We start from the raw sequence: 24,786 nt of genomic DNA on the forward strand, positions 1-24,786 counted from the left end.
AAAAAAAAAAAAAAAAAACTTACAGAGGCCCGGCTCCGATACAGCAGGAGGACATGCCGTCAAACAGGCGCCATCTTCTGTTCTGAGCGAGAAGAGCCTGAGCAGAGTTATTTATAGACATGGTTCTATGTGCCTTTATCAGATTTACCTAAGCCTCACATATCATTTGTTTTTTTACCACCTTAATCACAGGGAATGTAAGGTATGCTGGCCTAGTTTTTTTGGGTTAAATACTTAAAGACAACGGAATTTCTTTCCTGTCTGTAAACAATGACTCTCCAGGTAAAGCTGTTTGACACCAGAACATGGTATGCAGGTGGAAAAACCGCGTTTTTAGGGCACTGGGCTTCAAAGCACGCAAAGTCTTCCTGTAACCCTGCACACAGTACTTTGGGTTGGAGCCACTTTTCATTGGTTGGTGTATATTGTAACACCAAGCAGACTTCCATTTTAATGCATAAAACCTTTTTTTTTAAATTCTGTCAAGAAACATGTTAGTGTACCTCCTGCATCTCAGAGTTTAACTTCTGAAGGTCTAAATTAGCTGTGCACAAATCTGCTGTACTTCATAGTAACTTTGTAAAAAGAAATGTCTAAAATATAGCTGCTCTTTTAACTTTAAATGGTTTGTTGTTGGTGACACGTATAAGATGTGGCCATTATTCGCCTGAACAGGGATCACACACGAGTGTAGTATGCATTTTCTTTAATCTCCAACCCAGAGTTGAGTCTTTTCCTCACTGTTGTCTAAAAGACGAACCATAAATCAGGCTGCTGCTGAAAGTTTCCTTGTGCCATTTGATAAAAGCAGAGTCCTGGTTGGTGATGTTCACCCTCTTGTTGATTTCTTCAGCGAGAAGATAAAATGGCTCCTGTTAAACAAAGCTTTGTGTCTCTCAGTAAGCGATGGAAAACTATCAGGATGGAGGTTCACAAGGGGATTTTTTAAAAAACCTTTGTCTCTTTAAATGAGATGAATACTTCAGAGATGCTCACCTTATATTGTTAAATGAGAATAACTCATATTAATAGGACTGTATCAGCCCCTATTAGCCTGTGGTTTCTACAACTGACTGCAACAATTTTTTTTATTTTCTGATGGTAAAATAAAAGATGCGAGTAAAAAATCGTCCAATAAATCATCTCCTCTTCAAACTTGTCCTCCTTTTTTTTATTCCTTTGTGGGACATTTGTGGTCTTAAACACTCTTCAAGCCCTCGTGACATTTCCATCAATCCATCCATTTTCTTTTACCAACTTCTCCTTTGTGGGGAGCTGGTGTCTATCTCCAGCAGTCACTGCGCGAGAGGCAGGGGACACCCTGGACAGGTCTTCAGTCCATCACAGGGACACATAGAGACAAATGAGACAACCATTCACACTCTCTTCCACACCTAGGGACAGTTTTAGAGTTACCAATGAACCTAACATGCATGTTTTCGGTCTGTGGGAGGAAACCGGAGAACGGGGAGCAAACCCACCAGCATACAGGGAGAACATGTAAACTCCACTCAGAAAGACCCCAGGTCAGGAAGAGATCCTTCAACCTTCTTGCTGGGAGGAGACACCTCTAACCACTGTGCCTCGGGAGATTTCTCCCAACTATTTTACTTTTAAAAACTTTGACTTGATTGGCACATGTCCCATTTAGCCACAATCTGTTGAATCAGTCCATCTGGATTCAGTCATAGCTGGAAAAACAGACACTTCTCTAAACTACATTTTTTCTTTTAAAGATTTTGGCAAAAGCAGCTTTTTTTTTTATTTTTCTGAAATAAAGCAGCGTCTGATAAATGTTTTGTACTGCATTCTACTGAAAGTGAGTGACAGGATGACCGTAGACTGTGGGGAATTTAAAGCTTTGGGTTAGTTACATCTTTCTGTATCTCAGTCCTTGATGGCGATCACGACCCTAATGGAGTGGACCGTCATAACTGCTGGTTCTACAAACTTCAGCTGAGCTAAAAGGGCTGAGTGTCTGTGCAGGTCAGCATGAGGTGCAGGTCTTTTTCATCCTCATTAGGTAATTTAAAGTGCCAGCACTTTTAAAACAGAAAAAGAAAGAAGGCCACACCTTCTGTCTTAAATGGAAGAATTATCATTCTGGTAGAATAAACGGCTCCATTAAGGAAACCATTAAAACTGGATTACTGCATCACTGTTGTGATTACACTTATTGACAAAGGAGAGCAAACACATTGTTCAACAGATTCTAAGTGCTCTAACTAACAGAGTGTTTTATTTATTGAATACTCCTCCTTTGTGTCCGAGCAGCTGGTTCATTTAAAACTTTACATTTCAAAGGACAACGCCTGGAACAAAATCTGGTTTCAACAAGCCTTTTGGTGTTTAAGACCTTAACCAACATCCCTGTCCTGAGAAATGCAGAGTCTTTCTCTCTAAGTTTACTTTAAAACAGATAAACACATTCTTAAAGGTTACATGAGTCCATCAAACATCATTAAATAATATATTGTGCCATAACAATCGCCTAAAACAAACTGGTATTGACTTGGCGAAACTTTTTTTCTAACAGGTTAAATAAACACAAAACAAGCAGACAAAATGCTTTACTCTCCAGTGAAATGACGACTGCCTTGTATTAAACTGTCAAAAATAATGGTTTCATAAATTCCAATGTGTTCTGAAGAATCTTTATTATGATAAACAAGCCCATCCTGCACAGGTATGCCAAGGGTAACTGATAATACTTCTTTCTGTACTTTAAAGACATTTTTATAGTTTAGCAAGAGGTCTTGTGAAATTTAAACAAAACTGCATGACACTGTTTGTGCTAACTGGCTATTAAAATTCATCTGCAAAACCTTAAAGAAATTAAAGCCCTGGTGTTCATTGAATGAATGCGTATTAGCCGCCACCTTTCATGCTAGAGTGAAACTGTCTTAAGATGAGAAAGGACAGAGTTGTAGCAGTTTTGTACATAAATGACATTGTGTGATCTCATGCAATATTGTGAGATCTCACATGATCTGTTGCTGCTTGGAGAATGCGTTGAGGATGAGGATCTATAAAACTGACTGAGTTAAAGTCATTTTTGTGTTGGCTGAAATTGACAATCTTGAACTGGATTTGTTGAGAGGGGCGAAGGTGGTGGAAACTTGCTGAGATGTCATCTTAAAACTGTGGGGGCCCGCACTGATGAGACGCCTGCTTCTTTTGGGAATGTGGCCAGAGGCGACCCTCTAAATCAGGGGTGTCCAATCCTGGTCCTCGAGGGCTACCATCCTGCATGTTTTACTTGTTTCTCTGCTCCAACACACCTGATTTGAATCAATGGGTGATTAACAGGCTTCTGCAGAACATGAAGAGGTAATTTAACCACTGAATCAGGTGTGTTGGAGCAGGGAAACAATGAAGACATGCAGGATAGTGGCCCTTGAGGACCAGGATTGGACACCCCTGCTCTAAATGATGATGTCATCAGCCAACCTGCTTCAGAAATGCTTCAGAAATGTGCCGTGTCAGTGACCAATCCCAGACCAACCTGCTGAGGCTGTATCAGGCCCTGACCCCCCACATCCTTACAGGACAGATAAACTTCAGACGGATCAACTGTAACTCTCCTTTCATGGGGGCATTGTATACCTGTGTGAATAACCAGAAATGGCAGGGCTAGCTATTAAGAACCCTCCCCTGCAAGGCTGTGGTTGGCCTGGAAGCAAGGAAGTCATAAATTCTTGGATGCAGCAAGACCAACCGATGAGAGACACAGACTAGAGATAAGGTTGGCCCTGAAGGCGTGCAGAAGCTGAGAGAGAAAAAGGAGTCAGGACTGATTGTCAGAATTCTTTTGTGCTTCAAGTTTAACATCTTTTCATTATAACCAGGAAAAAAAGGTGTCTGTAAGTTGAGTTTATTCCTTTTTAATAACCAGGCACGAAGATGTATGGAAATTTATTCTTTTTTTGTATAAACACAAACACATGCAGAAAAGGTTCTTTTTGCCTGTGGATCTTCAACTCTTTTGGACACTTGTATTTACTTGAGCTACAACTTCAATTTTTGTCCTTTCAATTATTAGATTTGAGCAAAAATATGTAACTTGTAACCAGCACTTTACTTTCTTATATTTAATAAAGTTTAAAGAGGCCGGTGTCCTCGCTGGGCTTTCAAGCTGCCTGTTGGATAAATAAGCAGTGAGTTGCAGCTTTCAAGCCTCTTTTCACTTAGGCTGTTTTTGTTTATTATTTACTTGTCTAGTAATTTTGCAGGTTTTCATGGGAATTTGATGCTTGTTTGTTGCTTAGACTAGTGGATTTAGATCTCCCAGGAATAGCTGGATCTATGACAGCTGTAGATGTGGGTTGATTTGGTCAGTAGTAAATGCTGCTTCAAGGGGTCTAAACACAATCATTATTATGGGGTACCTTAAGTGTGGCACCTATAGGTAAGTGGAAATTGCTTGTAGACAAGCCACCTTATACGTGCAGCTTCCACCATTATGTCCTGAATCATAGATTGGGTCTTACAGAAGCCCTGCTGTGGAGGAAGGTCACTAAAATCAATGAAAGGGGAAGAATTCACTGCCCCACAACTTAAAAAAAAATACACACACACACACACACACACACACACACACACACACACACACACACACACACAAGACCAGAACAACCCTCAGTCTTAGTTCATCCTGTAAACAGAGAGCTTACAAATCGAGCTGGAGACGCTAAGGAAGGTTTTCAGAGAGTTGATGAGGATTTTGTTTGTGCAACCGGCCCCAAAATCACCAGGGAAATCCTGGAGACAGGTCCTTGATGCCAACGGTCATAAATACGCCAGAATAATAAATGCGTTAATTAAACCAGATGGAATGATGCCTCCTGGATTCAGGAGGCAGCTGCATCAAGCCTATTGTAACCTGCTGGTAATGCTAGAAAAAAGGGTAAACATGTAATTACAATGTGACTTTTTTGTCCAGGTGTTTATGACCAAAGTGTGGAAGATTCCATTCACAGCCTTAGCAAAGCTTTGGCTGACAACGCAGATACCTTTGTCATAAGTCTCCTCTGTGCAGGTATAAAGAGTGAGAGAAGTGTGGGTTTTAGGAAACTGTGAATACTGGTTCTAGCCACTGTGAAAAACCCCTAATGGGAGTGAGTGAATGTGTGGACATAACTCAGCTGTGTGTGAAGAAAAGGAAGCCGATGCTGACAGCAGAGCCCCCTATCTGGTTCCACAGAGGTGTAATGGTCCTTTTCTGTGTTTGACAGTAAGTGACTCGACTGCATCATATGTTCGGAAGTCGGAAATGTGGCGAGCAGCGGGAGCTGGCTGTATGAAAGAGTGTAACACATTTCAGAACTTTCAGGGTAGAAATTTAAAAGATGGTGAAATGCTGTCCGTCCCGTCAGGAAATCTGAAAGATTTGTGTACATATAGGCTTGTGTCTACTTGAACATGAAGTAAAAATTAAAAACACAGAGCGACCATTTATTCTGTCTTTGGCAAAAGTGCTGAAGGGAGCTTCTAATCTTGGGAGATAAGGGGTGAGACAACTAATGCTTGAAGTCAGCTCGGCCCACCTCAGGAGAGGCCTGGGAGTCTGTGCATAACTCAGAGGGCTCAGAGGGAGAGCAGAGCAGAACACTGATGTCTCGGAGAATGATACTTAAAACCAGAGTTTAAAACAAAAAAACAAACAAAAAAAAAGACTCTGATTAAAAGAGAAAAGTAGTTTTCTGGTGGTTTTGAGTTTTCACAAACTACTCAAGCATACAATACTGAAAAGGAGGGATGGAGAACCCCCTGCAAGTATGTAAATAGAGTAATAATGTCTGAGAACAATATTGGGTGACCTAAGAACCACTGCTTTCTTTAACTGGGAGCAAAGGAACAGGAACAAAAAACAATAGGATTATAATGTTTGCTCAGAAAGAAAGCTGTTAAAGGCTGTGATACTAGCAAACATGAGATCGGCTGTGAAAACAGGGGGGAGCATTTCTCTGCTGATATAGCAGGGCCCCTGTCTAAGACAGCAAAGAGAGGTCAAATATTTTTGTGGTATTTGTTGAAAATAATCTCTCTGAGGATGGATAATGCAATGTTATTTTAAACACAGCCAGTCTAGACTCTGCTTGAAACTTGGAGCATATAACCAATCCGGTCTATTCCTTACAAGCCAAGCAATAAAAGAGTTGCTGAGAGAGGAGTGTATTCTGAGACTGGATGTGTTGCTACTGTCGTTGCAAGAAATTCCCAAGAAAATTAAGCCCAAAACTGCAAGAGAAAAGCCTAATAACATCTCCTACTCTCCTGGTGACATTGTTTGGGTCAGAGGAGGAGAGGGGATGAGTACTGTAGTGAAAACTAAAGGTCATGATGTGGTAAAGGGAAGCGCTTACACCAAACATGGTCGTTCTCAGAAACTCAAGTTCGGTTCATCCAGAGCAGACAGCTTAACAAACTGTTCACCTTTTGCCATTGAGGTCATGAAATGTTGTGCAGCTGTTGTTTTAGCTTCAGATGAAACTGGGAGGGAGGCCTTTTTTCAGCTCGTGTATTAGCGGAGCGAGTAGAGTAAGGGGAGATATGACCGAGGTCTCATTTTCACGCAAAAAAAAAAGCCTCTAAGGCCAGAAACTGAACCTAGTGTTAAAAATTGTTTTCCGAGTGCAAAATGAAGCACAGTAGAGCCCAGAAATCCCTTCATTGGAGGAGATGTACACAAAATCTGCAGGTCACAGTAAAAATAGACATGTGGAAAGAGTTGCATGGCCGTTAATTGACACAAAAAATATGAATATACTTCACTTTTTGTCTTATTTTAGGTTCAAAGAGAGGAATGGAGTCAAATCAGACCCAACTTTACTGAACCTGAAATTGAAAATATACCTAGGAAAAAAAAAAAAAACTCAGGAAATTATAGCCTGGTTATTAAAATGTTGATTAACAGTGAGTCCCCTGGTAATAGCTGTTGGACATTTACATGAAATAAAATATCCAGCTTACGTAATATCTGATAATATATAACTGTATAAATACCTATGTGATTATGAAATATCCATAAATATTTTGGTTACATTTATTTTGATTTGAAGGCTTGGCCTCTTTTCTGTATGTAAAAGAGATCACCCTCACTTCTTAGAGGAGAGAAGGGTTTGAAGGCCACCCAGTCATGAATAAAAACACTTCTCACTGGTCTTTCTCTTAACCAGGGAGACCCAAAGAAGTTGAACAGTGAGACCGTGTCTACTCAAAGACGAAACCAGCCAGGAGAGAGAAATGATGAAGCAGAAGAAGAAATAGAAGAAAGTTATCATGGCAACAGGAGGGGTTGAACAGCAGACAGCCCAAATAGCTGCAAACATCAGATCCAAATCTAAGGAGAAGTTAAGGGGTTCTGATCCAGCTATGCAGACTGTGCTTCGTTTTGACCCATTCAGGCTAGAAAACGAATGAGAAGCTACAAATCAACTTCACACCGACAAACAGGAAGATGATGTATGGGCTGGTATTTTTGAGTAACCTGCCAGAATGGATGTGGAAGAACAAGGAGCTGCCCCGCCCTCCGCCTTTAGAGACAAGGCCTCAAAGATCCTCGTTAAACACAAGTCTGAGGCCACAGAGAACAATGCTGGCCCAGAGCCTGTGGTCCAGAAATCACCGATGAGATCCAGTGGCAGAGAGCAGTCAGACACCGAACTCTCTACAGACATGTGTTTGCAGTTTTACTCAGGATCAGGGATAACATTTCAAGATTACAAACTCTATGACCCTAAAACCTAGCAAAAAATTTCCACTGTCTGCCCTAGGCGTACACTAGACAAACCACCTTAAAGCAGTTGGACCAACAAGGAAGTCTTGGACTTTCTTAATGGATCAAAGCCCGTGGCATACTCAGATATGCTAATGAAGAAAAAAAAAACCAGAACTACCTGGATGCAAATGTGAGCTTCTATCAACACCAGAGGATTGGACTGTGGGCAGTGATTAAAGCCGTAAAAGACCAGATGAAAGCCCCATCAACTGTTGCCTGCTATCTGCAAGTAGGAAGAAAAATTTTCTTAATCCCCTTCAGAGGTGTGAGAAACTTCGAAGACTGGTCCAAGTTTTCAAGAGGGGATGTTGAGAGATGCAAAAGTGGAACCTTAGGGAGAAGCCATCCTAAAACAGTGAGCATGAAATTTAGTGTGACTTATCATAACTCTACCTGGGTGAGAACAACGGCTTTCTACGCCGCTTCGCAGGTGCAAGCTGAACCTGTGATAATGCAACCCCCTGAAAGAGACAGCAGATCACGCCATCCTGAGGAATCCTGAAGATGAGCAGAGACTGAGAGGAGGGGTGAATGGGTATCAATAAGACTAAGTGTGTCCTGCCAGTTTAACCTTTTTTCCATTAAAACCAGGAATAAGGTGTTTGTAACTTCACCCTTTTGTATAATCATGAAAATGAAGTGTAAGTAAGTGTATCTTTTTATACATAACCATGAAAATATCTGTTTGAGTAAATCCTTTTTGTTTTTAACCATGAAAAGGAAGGGTTTGAAAAGTTACTTCTGCATAATCATGAACATGACATTATTAAAGCCACAGACACATGCAAAGAACAGTTCCTGTGGACCCCTCACTGTGGATTATATACATATTTTTGGACACTGGCATTTTCTTTTCTTTTCTTTTTAGACTTTAGAGAAAGCATGTAACTTGTAATCAACTTTATCTTCAATAAAGTTTGCCCAAAAGGCGTATACCTAAACAGAGACTCCTTAGTTTCTTCAGACATCTTTGGGAAGTCCTCTCCGAAGGTTTTTCTCTGCTGGTTTATGACAAGAGGTACAAACAGTTCCAAGTTGGGGTCCTAGCGTACACCCTTCCTAATTTCTCAACTTAAGGCCTTAGTGAGGAGTGAGAGGGGTTTCGGGGCTCACTGAGGACGTGGGCCCTGATGAGCGGTCTGTGTCCTCACCCAGTCCCCATGCCACTTCTTGGCTAAATAAGCAGTGAATTACAGCCTTGAGCCTCATTTCACTTAGTTTCTTGATCAAATCCTACTTGTCTGGGAATCTCAGAGGCTTTCATGGTAATTTGATCATTGATGTCTAGATTGTTTAGGTAGGTATGGCAGGGATTTTAGACCTCCCAGAATCGACTGGATCAGCGTTGGGATGTAGAGCTGTGGATTGATTTGGTCAGTGACAAATGCTGACTCAAGGGGTCTAAACACCATCCCCAAAATTTAGGGTCAATCATTGCTTTGCATTTAGATGCTGATTAAATATTGCCATTTTGTTTGTCAAATTTAAATCACAAGTTTTTATTTAGGAACATATTTTCCTTTAATCATTCAGTCTATTAAAAATATAAAGATTTTCTTTTTTTCCCCCAAATAGCACAAAAAGCTGAAAGATATGCTTGGAAACTTCAACACAATCCAAAGCAATATTCTTGCTGTGCACTAGTAAAAGCTTCAGTAAGACTGCAGTAAGCTTTAAAAAAGGAAGGTCTGTGCAACATGACTTCATCAGAACTTATCAAATTGATGATGTATAAATGGGCTGTGCATTTTTCATATTTTGTTTGGATTTGCTGACACCTTTATTAAACTGGTATTAGGTTTATATTAGGTTTAAGTCAGTAGTACATCATAAAATAGTTAAATAGCTGATTTGATTAATAAAGTAATTTGCACACTGCGATAAAGTAAGAGCAAAACAAACTACTTGATTGTGGAGTTAAAAGTTGAAGATATTCCTGTCTCAACCTAAACAGCAGCAGGGAATCTAGCTGTTTGAATAGTTTCAGAGCATTCAGAGCCCTGAGTGCCTCTGTGTTTACAGTAATTATGTCAGTATACAAGAGAAGTGCACTGCTGGAATCATTTACAATAACTCTGTGTGTAATCCATATAAGTGGCCTCTAACATTAATTGATGCAGACGTCATTTTCACGTCCAAGTTTAGGTCGAAATTTTTCGTAACTTCTACAGGTGTGTGCTGCTCTGACCACAGCAGATTGATAAAGACTGATAGAGAACCTGGACAACAGTTGTTGTGGTGCATTCTGGGTAATCCTTTTGTATCATCCCCCAACCTGTACTTTTCAATTTTCTCCGAGTTGAATTAGGACAGTCTTTTTAAAAAAAGGGGTGAAAATTTATGCAACTACTGATTTTACATCAAATATTTTTATTTAATTGGTATTACTAATCTAGTTTCACTTTGACACTGAACGTTTTAAATATATATATATATATATATATATATATATATATATATATATATATATTTTTTTTTTTTTTTCATTCTTGTAAAAAAAGGCCAGTTCATAGTAATCATGACTGATTTATGACAGCAATAAAACAGAAAACATCCAAGGGGTGAATACTTTTTATATGAACTCTAATACAGCATGGTATGTACCCTTTAAGTACGGGGTAACAGGTAACTGTAGTTACTTTTACAGAATACTTTTGCAAGTCACTGTAGTTTGAGCAGTGAAGTCACAGATTGACAAAAAAAAGCAAAATTCATCGAATCTCTTTGAGTCAGTACTGGTTTATTGCACCGAGTTGGTTTTACTTTCAGAGTACCAGCTAGCAATTGTGCAATAAAAATACTAACATTTGCATTTTTTTAAATTCATTTTATTTACATTGACTTATGTGAGCACATGCTCATTAAAGTTAAATACATTAACTTACACAATGCAAGTCTTAAACTTAAACAGGAATTCAGAAGTACACCAAAAACATATATTTAACTATTTTGTTTTAACAAACTAAACTTTAATTTTCAACATAAATCCAATATGAATGATAAATCGTTTTTCTTCACTTTGAGTTCTTTTCTTCTAGGTGGGACTCCTGAAAATAAAAAGAATAATGTCAGCAAAGTTTTCTGAAGAGAGTTCAAGTTTGCTTTTTGCTCCACGTTTTGACCGTCAGTATGCTCATTGTTCTGGATGCTGCACTAAAATAGAAAAGACAAAAGTTGCATTGCAAAAATAAAATTTATTCCTACATTTGAAGTCTACAAAATTGGTTGTGCTAATGATCTTTAACTCTGAGTTTAAAGGAAAGGTCTTGTTGTTTTTCTGGGGTTAATCTGGCATTTTATAACACTTTTTTTTTTTTTGAACTGTCCTACATAAAAACAGCTAACCAAACTGAACTGCAGCAGCAAATGTTTCTAATAGTAATATATAAGATTTTAATTCTTTGTTTTCAAATGTCACACACATTACTCAATAATTTAAACATTTATGTACATGGAATACATATTTTGTGATCAACTATGAGTAGAGACGAACCAATTTTAATCAGCCGATACCGGCCACTTAAAATATATATCAAAATAAATCAGCCATGCCTGTGTATACTTAATCATTTACCAAATAGGAAAATTAAAATGCAGCAGCCACAAGCTTACTGTAGCCCACAGTTGAGATTTGTTTTAAGTTGAAAGGTTCTTCTGTGAATTATTTGTAAAAGTACAACTTCTTGTTGGGTTTTAAATATATGTTAAAGTTGAGCAACTGTTATATTTTGTTAAATGAAAATGACCAAAAACTACATTTTTTTTTTAAATCAACCATAACCCGTTCTGATTTCTGTATCAGTCTTACAAAGAAAAATAAACAGTTAATCTCTAACTATTATAATTAGAACAATTATGATCCCTTTGTTGGACACAGACGGGAGGTAAGTCTCATGTCACTCCCAGAATATTTGAACCCTTGACACATGTTAAGGACAAAATGAAGTTGTCTTTATTCTGTGTCGCTCATTAAACACAGTCTGTACTGATTTTTAGGTAATTATCTTCTTTAAAATATAAAGTTTTACTTTTAGATGAAAAATACTTTAATTTATTTTAATTTTTTCTGAAACTGAACGTTAATAATGCCACTCAACACGCTCTATTAGCAATTTGTTCTTTATGCATTGTCTTGGACTTTCTCTAAATCTGAAAAGCACAAATTGAGTGAAAAATTCTTAGAGCAACATAAATGCAAAAATGCCATAATAAAATAAAAACAAAAGATCCTGTGGCTAGATGGTCTAAATGTTAGACTTTGTGAATTTTATTTGCAAACAAGTAAAAAGTTTCATACCAATTACTTAAATAATGAAGCTTCACAGCATGTTGGATGTAAGCAAACTGAGACAGCACCACAAGGGGGCAGCATAGTTATACGTTTGAGTTTTGTAAGAGGTAAAGAAGTCTGTTACACTGCACTAATAGTGCTTTTAAAAAGAAAAAAAACATGAACAATTACATGTTAGAGTACATATCACAATACTGTTAATGGCCATTTAGTTAAGTTACTTGGAGAACATCTATTTTTATTGGTTATAAAGATAATATTTATACTCTGCCTTAAATACAGACAAGTTAATATTTCTGTCATTATTAGGACATTGTATTGACTTCCATTTATTTTTATAGACAACCCTGACCTTAACCCTGTATTACCTATACATACCTAAGCCTAACCTAAACTTCATTGACACTGTAGCTTTAAACACAACACCTAACCCAAAAATGATGTTCCATTGTTTTAGGACCAGGTTTTGGTCCCTATAAGGACTACTGGTCCTGACAAGGTAGCAGATTACACCAGAAAAGGTGCTAAAAACAGGTACACACAAAGCATTTAAATAACTATCATTTTTTTCCAAAACTGCATACCCAGTTACTGAAACTGTACTCGTCTAAAAAAACAAACACAAAACAGACCTGGCAGGGTTCCAGTCCTGGTCCAAGACCCCTGCTCTAAACACTCAGCAGGGTTGAGACATCTGCTGAACAAAGCAGAAAATTAAAGAAATTGTTGATATTAGAATTTATCTGAAACAAAAAGCATGAAAAAACAGTTTAATCTTCCATTAATAATAGTTCTAAAAAAATAGAAGTTCTATTAAAATTGAACTTTAAACTTTTCACTTTCAAAGAAAAAAGGAAACAAAAACAAAAAAAAAAGTTCTAGTCTGAACAAAAACTTGACTTTGCATTTGCATGGTCCACAAGATGTTAACAGTTCATGTGGGAAAAAAAACAAAAACAAAAAAACAACAACACTGACATTAAAGTCAATTCTGTTAACAGCATAATGGTACAAATGTGAACTATTGGGAAGTTGGGTGGGGGGCGTCTTGATCTAAACCTCTTCACCCTAAATTATCCAATCAGACGATGAAACACTTGTGAAGATAGTTTGAATGTTTCTAATGTTAGACAATCAAATGCTTTGTGCTGATTGCCAGATGTAATTGTAGTGCATTGCTGCCAGATCAGTTTTGGAATCAAATGTGTGTCTGATTGCCTATTGTTGGCAGAGCTCATCTTTGGAGAATTGTAAATGAAGGTTGCTCGTCTTTTGTTTTGAAGGCTACACCATTTGTAAAGAACAGATTTTTCCATTTGTTCAATACTCTTACTGTATTCTGCATTAAGTGAGCTCTTGATTAATAATGTATAGTAAATGATTTGTATTCAATTCAAATTATTTTAAAAAGCCTAGTTGGAAAAAAAAAATCAAAAAGCCAACAAAACAACCTTTTCCTCCTTAAACATTTAACATTTTATCAACTACGATGTACTTAAAATTTCAGTTTTGCATTTAATATATTCCATAAAATGGTGCACATGTTGGAGAACTAATTTAATTACAAAAGCCCAAAGCATTTAAAGATAACAATGATTAAATTTAGATTATTTAAATAATTATTCCCAGCAGAAAAACTATGCTCTCTCTTAACAATAAGCCTTGGCTCACCCTGACCCGAATGACCCACTGAACAAGCACAGAGCTCTCAGGAGACACAGAGGTATTGAAGAATGCCCAGAAAAAAACCTAAGTTACATTAGAAAAGAACTAGAAGGTCTACTGGATAAAGCTGGTGAGCTCGCTCCAGTAGAACAATAAGTGGGATGTGATGATGGTCGGGATGGATAAATGATGTAATGTAAATGTTGACGGAGTCATTGAGCTAAATGACACTATTCTTTCCAGCAGCCTCACACACTCCCCAACCCACAGATTCTTTATCACATCTCTACGCCTTCATAGTACAAAGATCGTTCATGCACCAACTGATTTGAACATTTTTAACAGGGATATATTCATAACTAATATGGGGTCAACTGTCTAAGGTTCTGCATGCAACCAGTCTCCAATTTTCCACTTTTAACGAGACATGGCAAAGATCCATATAGCTCTTCTGCTCATTGTTTTGGATGTTTTGCCAAATTAAAAACTGATTTAGCTGTACAGTCTGTACGCTCAGTCTAAGTGGGAAGAAAATGTTTATGCTGAATGTGGTCAGCTGCAGACGGCTCTTAGATCTCATACCCCACTGTCTAGGAAAGCTTTCTCAACCACCCAACAAGCTGACCCAAAAATTGTACAACTCAAACTACGCGCCCGAGACTGATCAGCAACACAGGAAACAAAGCTGTACCCATAATTTCTGTTCATCTCAGACTGTTCAGTAAAAACAGTCCCATCCCCTGCAGAAATAGTCAGATCTTCACCTGGACAAAGTTTTGCAATAGAAATCCAACACTGAGAAACAGCAAACTTATTGATAAATTTAGTTCTTCAGTGATTGTTAACATCTCTAGATCTATGGCAGAGTCCAATTTACCAATCCCTCCAGGATTTTGGAAGCATTTTTTGTGATTGTTGCGGGCTAAAATGCCTGACTTCGTGGGGCATTTTCCTAAAAGTTGCGATTTTTTTTTTTTTTACTAAAATCAATAAAAATTATAACTTTTAATATATAAACCAAAAATACTTACTAGTTTTGTAAGATAATTACCAACAGACATTGACATTTTCAAAAGGTGCTTTATTTGAGAACTTCGATAGCTTATAAACTGACATTCATGGCCATTTCTGGATTGTCCCTCGTCTGCAGCTCTCCTCACGTTTTGCAGACACAAAGTGTTTGTCGATGCGTTTATGTTCCATGATTACACTGCAGAACGTGCAAAACAGCTTCCCCCCACTCTCCTGCAGCTGAGTAGGAAACTGGTTTGCGCGGTCCTTTGCTGAAATCTTTGTGGGCAAATGTGAAGCATTAGCGCACATTTTGGCTTCGGTCGCTGCTCCTGCACGCTCCCGGCATTCTGATGTTAACAGGAAGTGACGTCATGTGTCTTCTTCGTGAGTTATTTGGGGTTATTTTGTATTCCACACTACACAAACCCACAAAGAAGAGACTAGACCACAGAAACGGTGGCGAATCACTTTAGAAACAATAAATATTGGGTTAAAGTTGTGGTGTTTTGGGCAAAGTTGCAAAAAGTTGTGATTTTGCGGGGTTTGCTTGATTTTGCGTTAATAGTTGAGATCGCAACATTGCGAAATCCTGGAGGGTCTGATTTACTTTGCAACAACGCACAAGTCTGTGAAAGAAACAGCAAATTTCAAGAAGGCTGGCTTTGTGATTGGGGAAGTGTCTACACTGTAGAGTGTAAGTTTCATTGGCACAGACTTAAAATGACCACAGATAAGTAATCACTATGAAAAACCTACTGTATTTGAACAGTAAATATTCTTAATATATACACTGGGTACCTATATTGTTTCTCATTTGTCCAAATGTAGTTTAAAAAATATATATATTAAATTCACTAAATGGTCCTCGATAGATTTTTGTACTACTTGTTTTAAATCATCAACATAAATTAAAACTACGCTGCAAATTAATACAAATAAATTTTAAAAAGCTCAGGTGTTTAAATCAAGAGAAGTTTTCCACTAGATTGGCAAACTTGGCACAAAGCCCAAAACCTCTCCAGCGAATGCTTTTTTTTTTTTTTCACCACAACAGTCAACATCAGCAGAAGAGCAGCTGACAGACAAGACGAAGAGTAACTTTAGGAAATTTATCCAGTTACCGAAGCCTGATCGGGTGCAACTTGAATGATGAACTGATACCCAGGCATCACACAGTGCTGCAACACCAGTCTGGTCATATCGCTGTCCTCTGTGGTCAGTTCAGGGGGGATGGTGAACCCATCTGCCAGTGGTTCCTCTGATATGTTCAGCAACTGTCAAGACAAAAAAAAAACATTTTAAACTATATATTTTACTAATACTGTTAAAAGGAAAGTAATCACCCATCTTTAACTAAAACCAGACAATTAAGGCATCAATATTTAATATGTTAAAAATGCTTAAAAATGTATTTTCACGCTTTGACAGCTTCCCAAGAAAAAAAATAAGAGAAAAAAGATGTGTAAAACTGCGTACACAATCCAAGCACATTTCCTTAGTACGTCCAGATCAACGTGGAACTGAGTGCATGAAACTCATCCCCTGACATGCCTCCATTTAAATATAAAACTAAATTCAAATATGTCCTGCATGTGTGATTCTCCTCTCTGCACGATCAAAAACCATGTCTTGATGCAGGAAAATGAGGAATTTTATGGAATGTGAGTCAGAGACGTTCCTGAGGTAATGGGGCGAAAAAACGTGTTTAGCACACTGTCCTCTGACATTGGTACCAAGCGCATACAGGAGTGCCAGTGTGTGTCAAATTGCAGTAACCAGTTTGACACACGGAGATTACAAATAAGCTAAATGGTCAGAGATAAAAATGTAAGTGAAGGAATGCTGTCTGTCACCGCTAAACCAATAATATTAGACACTAAAGACAAATTACACATTATTATTATAAACTAATGAAGTAAGCCGGGGCCACAGTTCCAATGTGACTACTATAAACACTCAGGGGCTTGGAAGAACTTACAGGCTTATTTATAAAATAATCTATGCACACAGGCAGGGTTTCCCCCAGCGTATTATAAGCCTGGCAGATCGCCAGGCTTTGCTGAGCCTGCCGCCAAGCTAAGCTCCGCTTGTTTATTATAAATACTTCATTTTTTATACGTTTTTTTCCTTTGTCTACCTCACCATGCGAGTGCAGGACAGTGACACAATCGCGCTCTCCCCGCCCCTGCGTGAAGGCCCTGCGCAGTGTCACATTGTGCACCTTTTGTAATTTGGGGCAGACCGCGCACGCCGCGCTCCGCTCATAATGGACGATTTTGGTACTCTAGCAGAGCTGGTTCACCTGTATCAGCATTTATATGATCCCTCTATGAGAGATCACAAAGATAATCAAACTGTTTAAAACTCACGGAAGAATACTGCTGCAGCCGATAAAAAGGAGTGTTTATAGAAATATTAGTCCTATTATGGGATAATCACAAATAAAGCAAAAAAAAACAATAAAAGTCAAACTGAATGCTTTAAGTTTAAACATCCTCTCTGTATCACAGCCAGAAACAACAGCTCTTCCTTCTGAATACGTGCAGCCATATTTGATGTGACAACTATCTGCTCTCTTTTTTTACCGTATTTCCACTGGTTACGTAGCGTACTGCCCCCTGTCTTTTTGGAGAATACTGCACCGACGTAAGTGCCGGGTATAAATGCTCCCACCACGCACTCAGGTCTGCCCGCTGTTCGGGGAGCCCTGCAGGACTCTAATGAGCCCTGAGGCCGAGACACCTTCAGCTACCTGGAGTTAGCATATTGCTGGAGCCACAGCAATAAACATCGATCGAGCGGGTTTAACCAAAAATGATTAGTTGAGCTGAAATTCAGCGGGTGGCATGTTTTGTACTTAGTGAAAATATTATCCATGTTTAACAGTAAAATGATGCTATAAAATTCAGCATTAGATGCTTTGTTTTGTTGTTACATGTAGTGATCCAACAAGCAGCCTGTGCCACAAAAAGCACAGGACAGTACAGCATCTCTCTGTTTTTCAGAGTTCTCTGTTATTATTAATTGGCCTTGAAAATAAATTAAATTAACATAAATGAAAAAGTGCAAACAAGGCACCAACACACGTCTCGTGTGTTGGTGCCTTGTTTGCACTTTTTCATTTATGTTAATTTAATTTATTTTTAAATGTGACTTAAATTAGGATTCAAATTAGGTGCAATCAATTATTTATTATTATCATTATTTGTTTATTTTAATTGTATTTTTTTTGTTTAAAAAGTATTTCAAAAGTGCATGTTTGTAAAACTGTAGTTGTGTAAATATTTGATACACTGTTTAATAATGTCTCAAAATATGAAAAACGTAATTGTCCATTTGTACATCAGCTTGATCTGAATCCTTCATTTTTTAAAAACTTATTGTATCTAACTGCAGCTTCTTACTGGTGGCACAGCACAAATATAGTTCACTATGAGTGGATTCAAGTTTCCAAACTTGGTTTTCAACAATTTTTTGTAAATAAAAATATTAATTCTGGTTAATTGGGGAGATTTCCTTAGCCTATTGGATGATTAAAAGAAAATATATTCCCAAATAAAATTCTTTGTTGTTAAATTTGACAATTTAAATTCTAAGATTGAATCATTTTTTCCCAACACCTAAACGCAGGACACTGAGGGACATAAGATAATGGTGAAATAGTTTATTTATTTTTTAACAATTCAGAGTTTATTTTAAATTTTCCAGCACCAAGCAGAACTACGACCACATTAACGTTAGTCTGTTTTTTTTTTCTGCGATAATATTAGGAACTGAATCAGTGAATGAGCTGCACTTCTTCCTGACAGGTAAACGGTTACCATGGTAATTTAGCCACGCTGAAACAGATTCTCAGACACTGAAAACTGAGTTTCAGCTCAATAAAGCAGGAAAACCCACTCCGTACACCCCTCAGGTGTGTCAAATAACAGTTTCTACCTGATTAACAGCTTCCCATTTACTGCAAAGACTCATGCCTCAGTAAGAGGTTTAATAAAATACACAAAGATAAAGAATTTTTACTTTAAAAATGTCTTTTCTGGTGTCAATTCCATCTTTTTTAGAATAAGACAATCCCAGAGTTAGAAAACCTGGGCAAACTTGGAGCTGATAAACAAGCTTTTCTGTGCCTTCAAGTTGTTGGAGGATGGTTATGACTGGTGTTTGTGCTCATGCACCATTCGTGAAGTTTCTGCGTGGTATCTTGGGAAGGATGCTATACTGGGATCCTTTTCCTGGAGGGACTTCTTCAGTGCTCACGACTGGAGGGGTGTGACTGGGAGGAACACACCTCACGGATCTGAATCTAAGTGGCGTTATGTTGGACTTCTGTGCTAGGCGAGAGGCGGACACCACAACAACTACACTGTCTACAACAGGCGAGATAATAGTTCATAACTTTCATATAGACCACCATCTAAGGGATATTTTGGCCATTTTCAAATGTCAAATCACTGTTCAAGGCAAATTTCTCCTTTGAGACAAAAACAAATATCCATTTAAATTGGTATCAGTATATTTACAGTCAGTTAAAAGCTTACTTTTTAAACTGAATGCTCAAAATTAGTTCAGCTTATTATTATATTTGTAGACAGTTTTGTAAACCATGACAGAGCAATTGACATTCTTCACGTGAATCAAAATTAAACACTTCCAACTGAACAATAAAAACAATGGAAAAAAAGTTTATAGGAGTTAATTTTGTGAATAAATAAATTTCTGCAGCAGATGTTCAACAGGCCTTTTCTACTGGAAGTAAATGATGGAATTAAGTGCTGAAGAGTTTTTCAAGAAAACCTGAGGGACACGACAAGGTGGGTGGGCGTTTCCTCCCAGCTGAATTTGACACAGGACATAATTGCTTTTTCTGCCACATTTTATAAAGATTAATTTTATTATCAATTTAAACACTTTGCCTTGTAGCAGATAACAAAATAAAATAATTTGGTGATGCTTTTAGTGTTTTTTTGTTTTGTTTCACCACTGGAAAAATCTGCTCAACCATCTGGGTGCTAAAACAAAGTGTGAAGATCTTAAAATGACAACCTCACAGCAAGTAACTTTTCATCAGAATAATGTTACAGTTTTGCAACAACTCTTAATTATAAACAGTAACAAGCTGTCAAATGTATTCTGCTGCTGCTTTAAGCACGTCCGCTTTCTGGCTTTTAACTCTAGCTGCTTTCTAGGTCAAGTGTGCCATCTGTGCCATTCTTACAATAATACCTGGAAGCACACTTATTAGCATTAAATTGATAAATCTAGTCAAGTTCTAGTTCAGTTTAAACTTGTTATAACTGCACAATGGGAAAAGATAAACTCACATCATCCATTCTCCACAGGTCATTGCCAAGGCCTTCGGTTTGACTATAAGTGATTGCATTCTTTAGGAAATCAGTCCCCATGCCATCATTCTGAGAAACGGAAAACAAATCAACATTTCAAAACAAGCCTCAGCACTGTCCTTGGACGCTTGGAGGACAAGTGTCGTTTGATGAGAGTCCCTCGGAACGGAGTACTCACGTTGTCAGTGTCTCGCAGAACAGCGAGAAGCAGTCGAATGTATTCCGTTGCCGCTTTAAGTGTGTCCACTTTACTGGGCTTTCGATCGGGACGCATGAAAGGCACCATGCGTTTCAGGCGGGAGAACATGGTGTTCAAGTTCCTGATCTGCATGGAAAAGAAGCAGACGTGTCATTTCCACTGTGTGGCACTGATAATTGCCTCATTCGCTGTGGATTGTTTCTGTTATGAACACATTACAGTTTCGGCCAAAAAACAAACAGAACAATGGTGAATATTTCTGCTGAACATATCATTTGAAGCATCAACAGCTTATATAGTTTCATAATACCCAGTCGGGAATTTTAAGAAAATTTCAGAAAACAGAAGAAAACACTGAGATTTACACAAATTTTGTCCTAGTGAACAACGGGCAGTTTTTTTTCAGCATACTGACTTCTCACCTTTTCCAACACAGGTTAATTCAGTTTATTTATTGCTCAAGTGGTTAGAAACAGCTTAGGAGAAAAATATTCAAGGCTGAAATGTTTTCTAATGAGGCCGCACAGTGGTGTGTAAAATATAACACCAGGTGTTATTTTTTTACACCCTGGAGTGTTAAAAGGTCTTAATGACTTTTTGGATTGCTTACCGCTTGTTCCATTTTGAAATGAAAGCCCTAGTACTCCCTACAGGAATGTATATTGCCCACCACCTTTCATGCCAGAGCTCCACCAAAATCATCTCTTGTTAAGAAATGGAGACGCATCAGTTTTGTTTAAACCTGTTGGAGATATTTTGCCAACAGACTAACAGGGTTGAACCAAAATATCTTTAAAACAGACACAGCTCAAATGTTCTGCGAGATGTAACTAAATGGTGATAGTATTACTTGGACACTGTGTTCAAACCAGATTGAAAATAACAAACAAAACCAAACAAAGTGCCCCTTGTAGACTCCTGATCAGAATGCCACCCATCCCAGACGCCACCCACCATCTCCATATCGAGGTATCAAATACAACAGTGTGTGTACCTTAGAGCAGAGGTCCCCAACCCCTGGGCCGCACAGAAAGAATAATTAACTCACAGTATTTCCGTTTTTTTTCCCCGGACTCTGAACGACATTTAATTTGAAAACTGACCAGATTCTCTCCACTACATCCGTCTATGACTCACTCTCGATGCGTGTCAAAATGCTTATCTAAGTCACGTGATACGTTACCGCTAAAAACAAACCCAAAAAGCAGCAAAATGAGTAAAAAACAAACTTCTCTGAAAGCCCTAGATGGGACCGTCTCATTACTAAGAAACAGGTACAGGTCTCCTACTGATTCAGCGTTATGGTGAGTCGTATTCTTTGTACACTTTATATTTGTGGTGTATCTTATTTTAAGGGCGTGTTTAAACATCGTCATATTGACCAGAGAACATTAGGGGGAGGAGAGGGTGTTATTCATGTTGATAACACAATAACAGGACGCAACTAACAAAGTTGTGAGTACACGTTGGATTTGCGTTTATTATGTTTTAAGAAATATCCCTGTTTTCATGCCAGTCGTATCATTTTATTTTGTTGTATTTATCCACCACACCTTTAAAGGCTGGTCTGTGAAAATACTGTCTGATAATGAACCGGGCCGTGGAGCTAAAAAGGTTGGGGACCGCTGATATACATAATGAAGGGGTTCCAGATACATTCAAATAAGTCCTGTTTGCCCTAATAATTTCCTGAGGAATAGCAGACAGCATCTCTCAGATCCACTGGTTGACAGTCAACTGAGAGTCTTTTTTTCCAAAACAATGATATACATTTTTTTGTTGACCTGAACATTTAATGCTAAAGTTTTGAGTACAGAATTTGTACAATAAGCAGCTCTTACAGTACGTATTATAAATGACTCATCTATGATCACAGTCCATTTTAGCACAATATCTATAAAACTGACTATAATTATAGCCATTTCATTTGTTTCGTAAGGCCAATGGGCTGTGGTGGCCATCTTGAACTGTTAAGGCTCCAAAAGTTAATCAGTTGTAGATGGTCATCCATTGATTACTTCCTGACAGTGTAATTAAAATCAACCACTGGTTTACGAGGCATTTTGCAAACACACAGAATTGATTTAAAAATAAATAAATTGCAAATCATTTTAAGCAAAGAATGTGCACAATCTGTTAGTGCTCAGAATATGTGATGGGGATCAGTCTCAGCTTTTACCAGACCAAATTTTAGGACTAATCTGTAAATGTGACTGATATGTTGTAACCATTTTTGTCTTTAAGGCCAGTTGGCCTTGGCGGCCATCTTGAGGTGGGCCGACTCCAGAAGTTATTCCGTTTCACTTCCAATGTTCTGTTTTCTGCAAAACTCATCCAGTGTTTCATGATATGTTTTGGTAACAGACAAGAGAGACAATGGCAAAAACACTATCGCCCGTCGTCGCCTTGTGGGTGGGCGACAATAAAATAGATCAGCTGAGAAACCTGACAATAAGGTTAAAAAAGAATCTTATGGCTACCCAATGTTTATGTTTGTAGTATCCTGAGTTCCTGATTCATTCATGTATTTGCGGTGTTGCCACCCCACACCACTAGAGGGAGTAGGGAGGTTTTAGAATACAGAATCAAGCAGAACAGAACTAGAGAGAAGAAGCGCGAGCTAGAAAAATAATAAAGAATGTGCCTGATCTGTAAGTGTGTTCAGAACAGTACTAAAGGAGTTAATTGCAACTGAGGAGTGTGACTCTACTTCAAGAGTGAAGATATCACAATGTTAATGTATTTCTCAGTGACACCCACTCTCTGTCGCTCCTTGGCGTTGACCATTTCTCGTTTCTTCACGGTTTGGTTGAAGTCCTCGGCGACGAAGTACAGACCGTCTCCGCCTCGTTTGAACTTCTCGATGCTGCAGTACACCGGCAGCGCCGACTCACCTGTTAGCCGCTTCAAAATGTCGCTCATTAGTTCCGCCTCTGGTACCTTCATTATCACGGTTCACAGGCCCCGACAGAATAACACGTTCGCCCTCTTATCGCTTTCAGTCCTACGCCATGACGGCCTGGTCGAGTACGGGTCCGGAGCGGAGGAGCACACCTGCACAGCATGTCATTAATTAGGTCCGCGGTGCACCGGTGTTGCCAGATTACGATAATTGTCATACTTATATGATAGTTATTTAGTCTATACGGTAAAGCCCAAATAAACCATAGTTTTGGCGTTTTCTTGCACTGAAAAAAATATATTTGTTGCTCACGCACACACACACAAATTATCAGAAATTTTGGTCGAAATACGATAGTTTTAAAGCGACAGTACATAATTTAATAAGTTCCTATCTGGCAACCCTGTGTTGCGCCCTCGGTCCCTTCCTTTAAAGACACCTGTCTCTAGCTGTTAATACTTCTTTTACACCACTTCTGGTATTGCTGGAGCAAAAACTGTTTTTTTTTTTCTTTCTCTCGCACACAAATCTCTCAAAAGCTGCGCAGCAGGATAATTCCCAACTAAGCAAAGCGTTTTACTTTGGCCTTGATTGGTTTACTGACACAGTTGTGCAACCTCTTGCCATCTGGCTTGCCTCGTTTGCTCGCAGAGTACTCGAATTTATTCGCCGTTTTGTTAAACTGAAGGCTTTCAGAAATAAGTAAATAGCAGAAGAAGAAAAAAAAACAAAGGCTGGGTAACAAATTGTTCAAAAGCTGTGAAGATTAGGTTCTTTTGTTCCCTCTGTGGTTCTTAATCCTGTAAAATTAGGGAGTAAAAGCTTTCAATCAATTCTCATACTTAGGTAAATGTTTTTTTCTGCCTTTTATAACTCATACTTTGGTTTAATAAATATTTCATCATGATGTTTGGGCTAGTAAGTTTATTTGTATTTCATTTTAATAGACTTCATATTACTGTTACATCTTGAGCCTAAAAACAACAACATAAAAAGATGTGAATAAAGTCAGAGCATGCATAGCACAAATGTAAGTTTTATTGCTTTTTGGGATATTGCTTACAGTATTCATGAATGATGTGTATTTGGTAATCTTTCTTTTTTGTTGCCTAATATGGAATTTTATTGGAGTTTTTATTTGATTGTAAGCTCTAATTCTACAAAAAATACTTAAAAATTCTTCTTCTTCTTTCGTTTGTTTCTATTTTAGGGGTTGCCACAGCAAGTCATCCTCTGCCATCTTGCTCTGTTCTCTGCGTCCTCTGTCCTCACTCCAACTACCTCCATGTCCTCTCGAACTGCATCCATATTCTTCAGAATAATGAAGTTTAATTTGTCCTTAATAAGGATAAATAATAATAATAACTACTAAGTGTTCTTCAGCAGAGTTTTAGAGTCATTGTCCTGCTGGAAGGTGAACCTCCGTCCCAGATTCAAACTGGTTTCCCTAAAGAATTACTCTATTATGTGCTCCATCCATTGTTCCTTTACCTCTGACCAACATTCTGCCAACACCATGCTTCACTGTGGGGATGGTGTTCTCAGCATGATGGGCGGTGTTAGGTTTAAACCAGACACGGTGCTGTCCTT

At 38.3% G+C, this 24,786-nt stretch overlaps 1 protein-coding gene across 2 annotated transcripts; it reads right to left on the reverse strand.

Moving 5' to 3' along the window:
- Positions 1–10,380: 10,380 nt before the first annotated feature.
- figla (folliculogenesis specific bHLH transcription factor) lies at positions 10,381–23,351 on the reverse strand. Of its 2 annotated transcripts, none has more exons than XM_017414595.3 (6): positions 23,055–23,351; positions 20,274–20,420; positions 20,075–20,164; positions 15,872–16,024; positions 12,704–12,765; positions 10,381–10,827 (listed from the first exon to the last, which is right to left on the reverse strand). In XM_017414595.3, exons 1-5 carry the CDS (start codon positions 23,238–23,240, stop codon positions 12,748–12,750), a joined length of 594 nt encoding a protein of 197 aa, XP_017270084.1. In that variant the 5' UTR covers positions 23,241–23,351; the 3' UTR covers positions 10,381–10,827; positions 12,704–12,747. The 2 variants fall into 2 exon arrangements, with proteins under 2 accessions (XP_017270084.1, XP_017270083.1); XM_017414594.3 differs by having other exon boundaries at positions 10,382–10,827; positions 12,704–12,768.
- Positions 23,352–24,786: the final 1,435 nt, after the last annotated feature.

Source organism: Kryptolebias marmoratus, linkage group LG1, assembly GCF_001649575.2.
Source record: "Kryptolebias marmoratus isolate JLee-2015 linkage group LG1, ASM164957v2, whole genome shotgun sequence".
Taxonomy (NCBI): domain Eukaryota; kingdom Metazoa; phylum Chordata; class Actinopteri; order Cyprinodontiformes; family Rivulidae; genus Kryptolebias; species Kryptolebias marmoratus.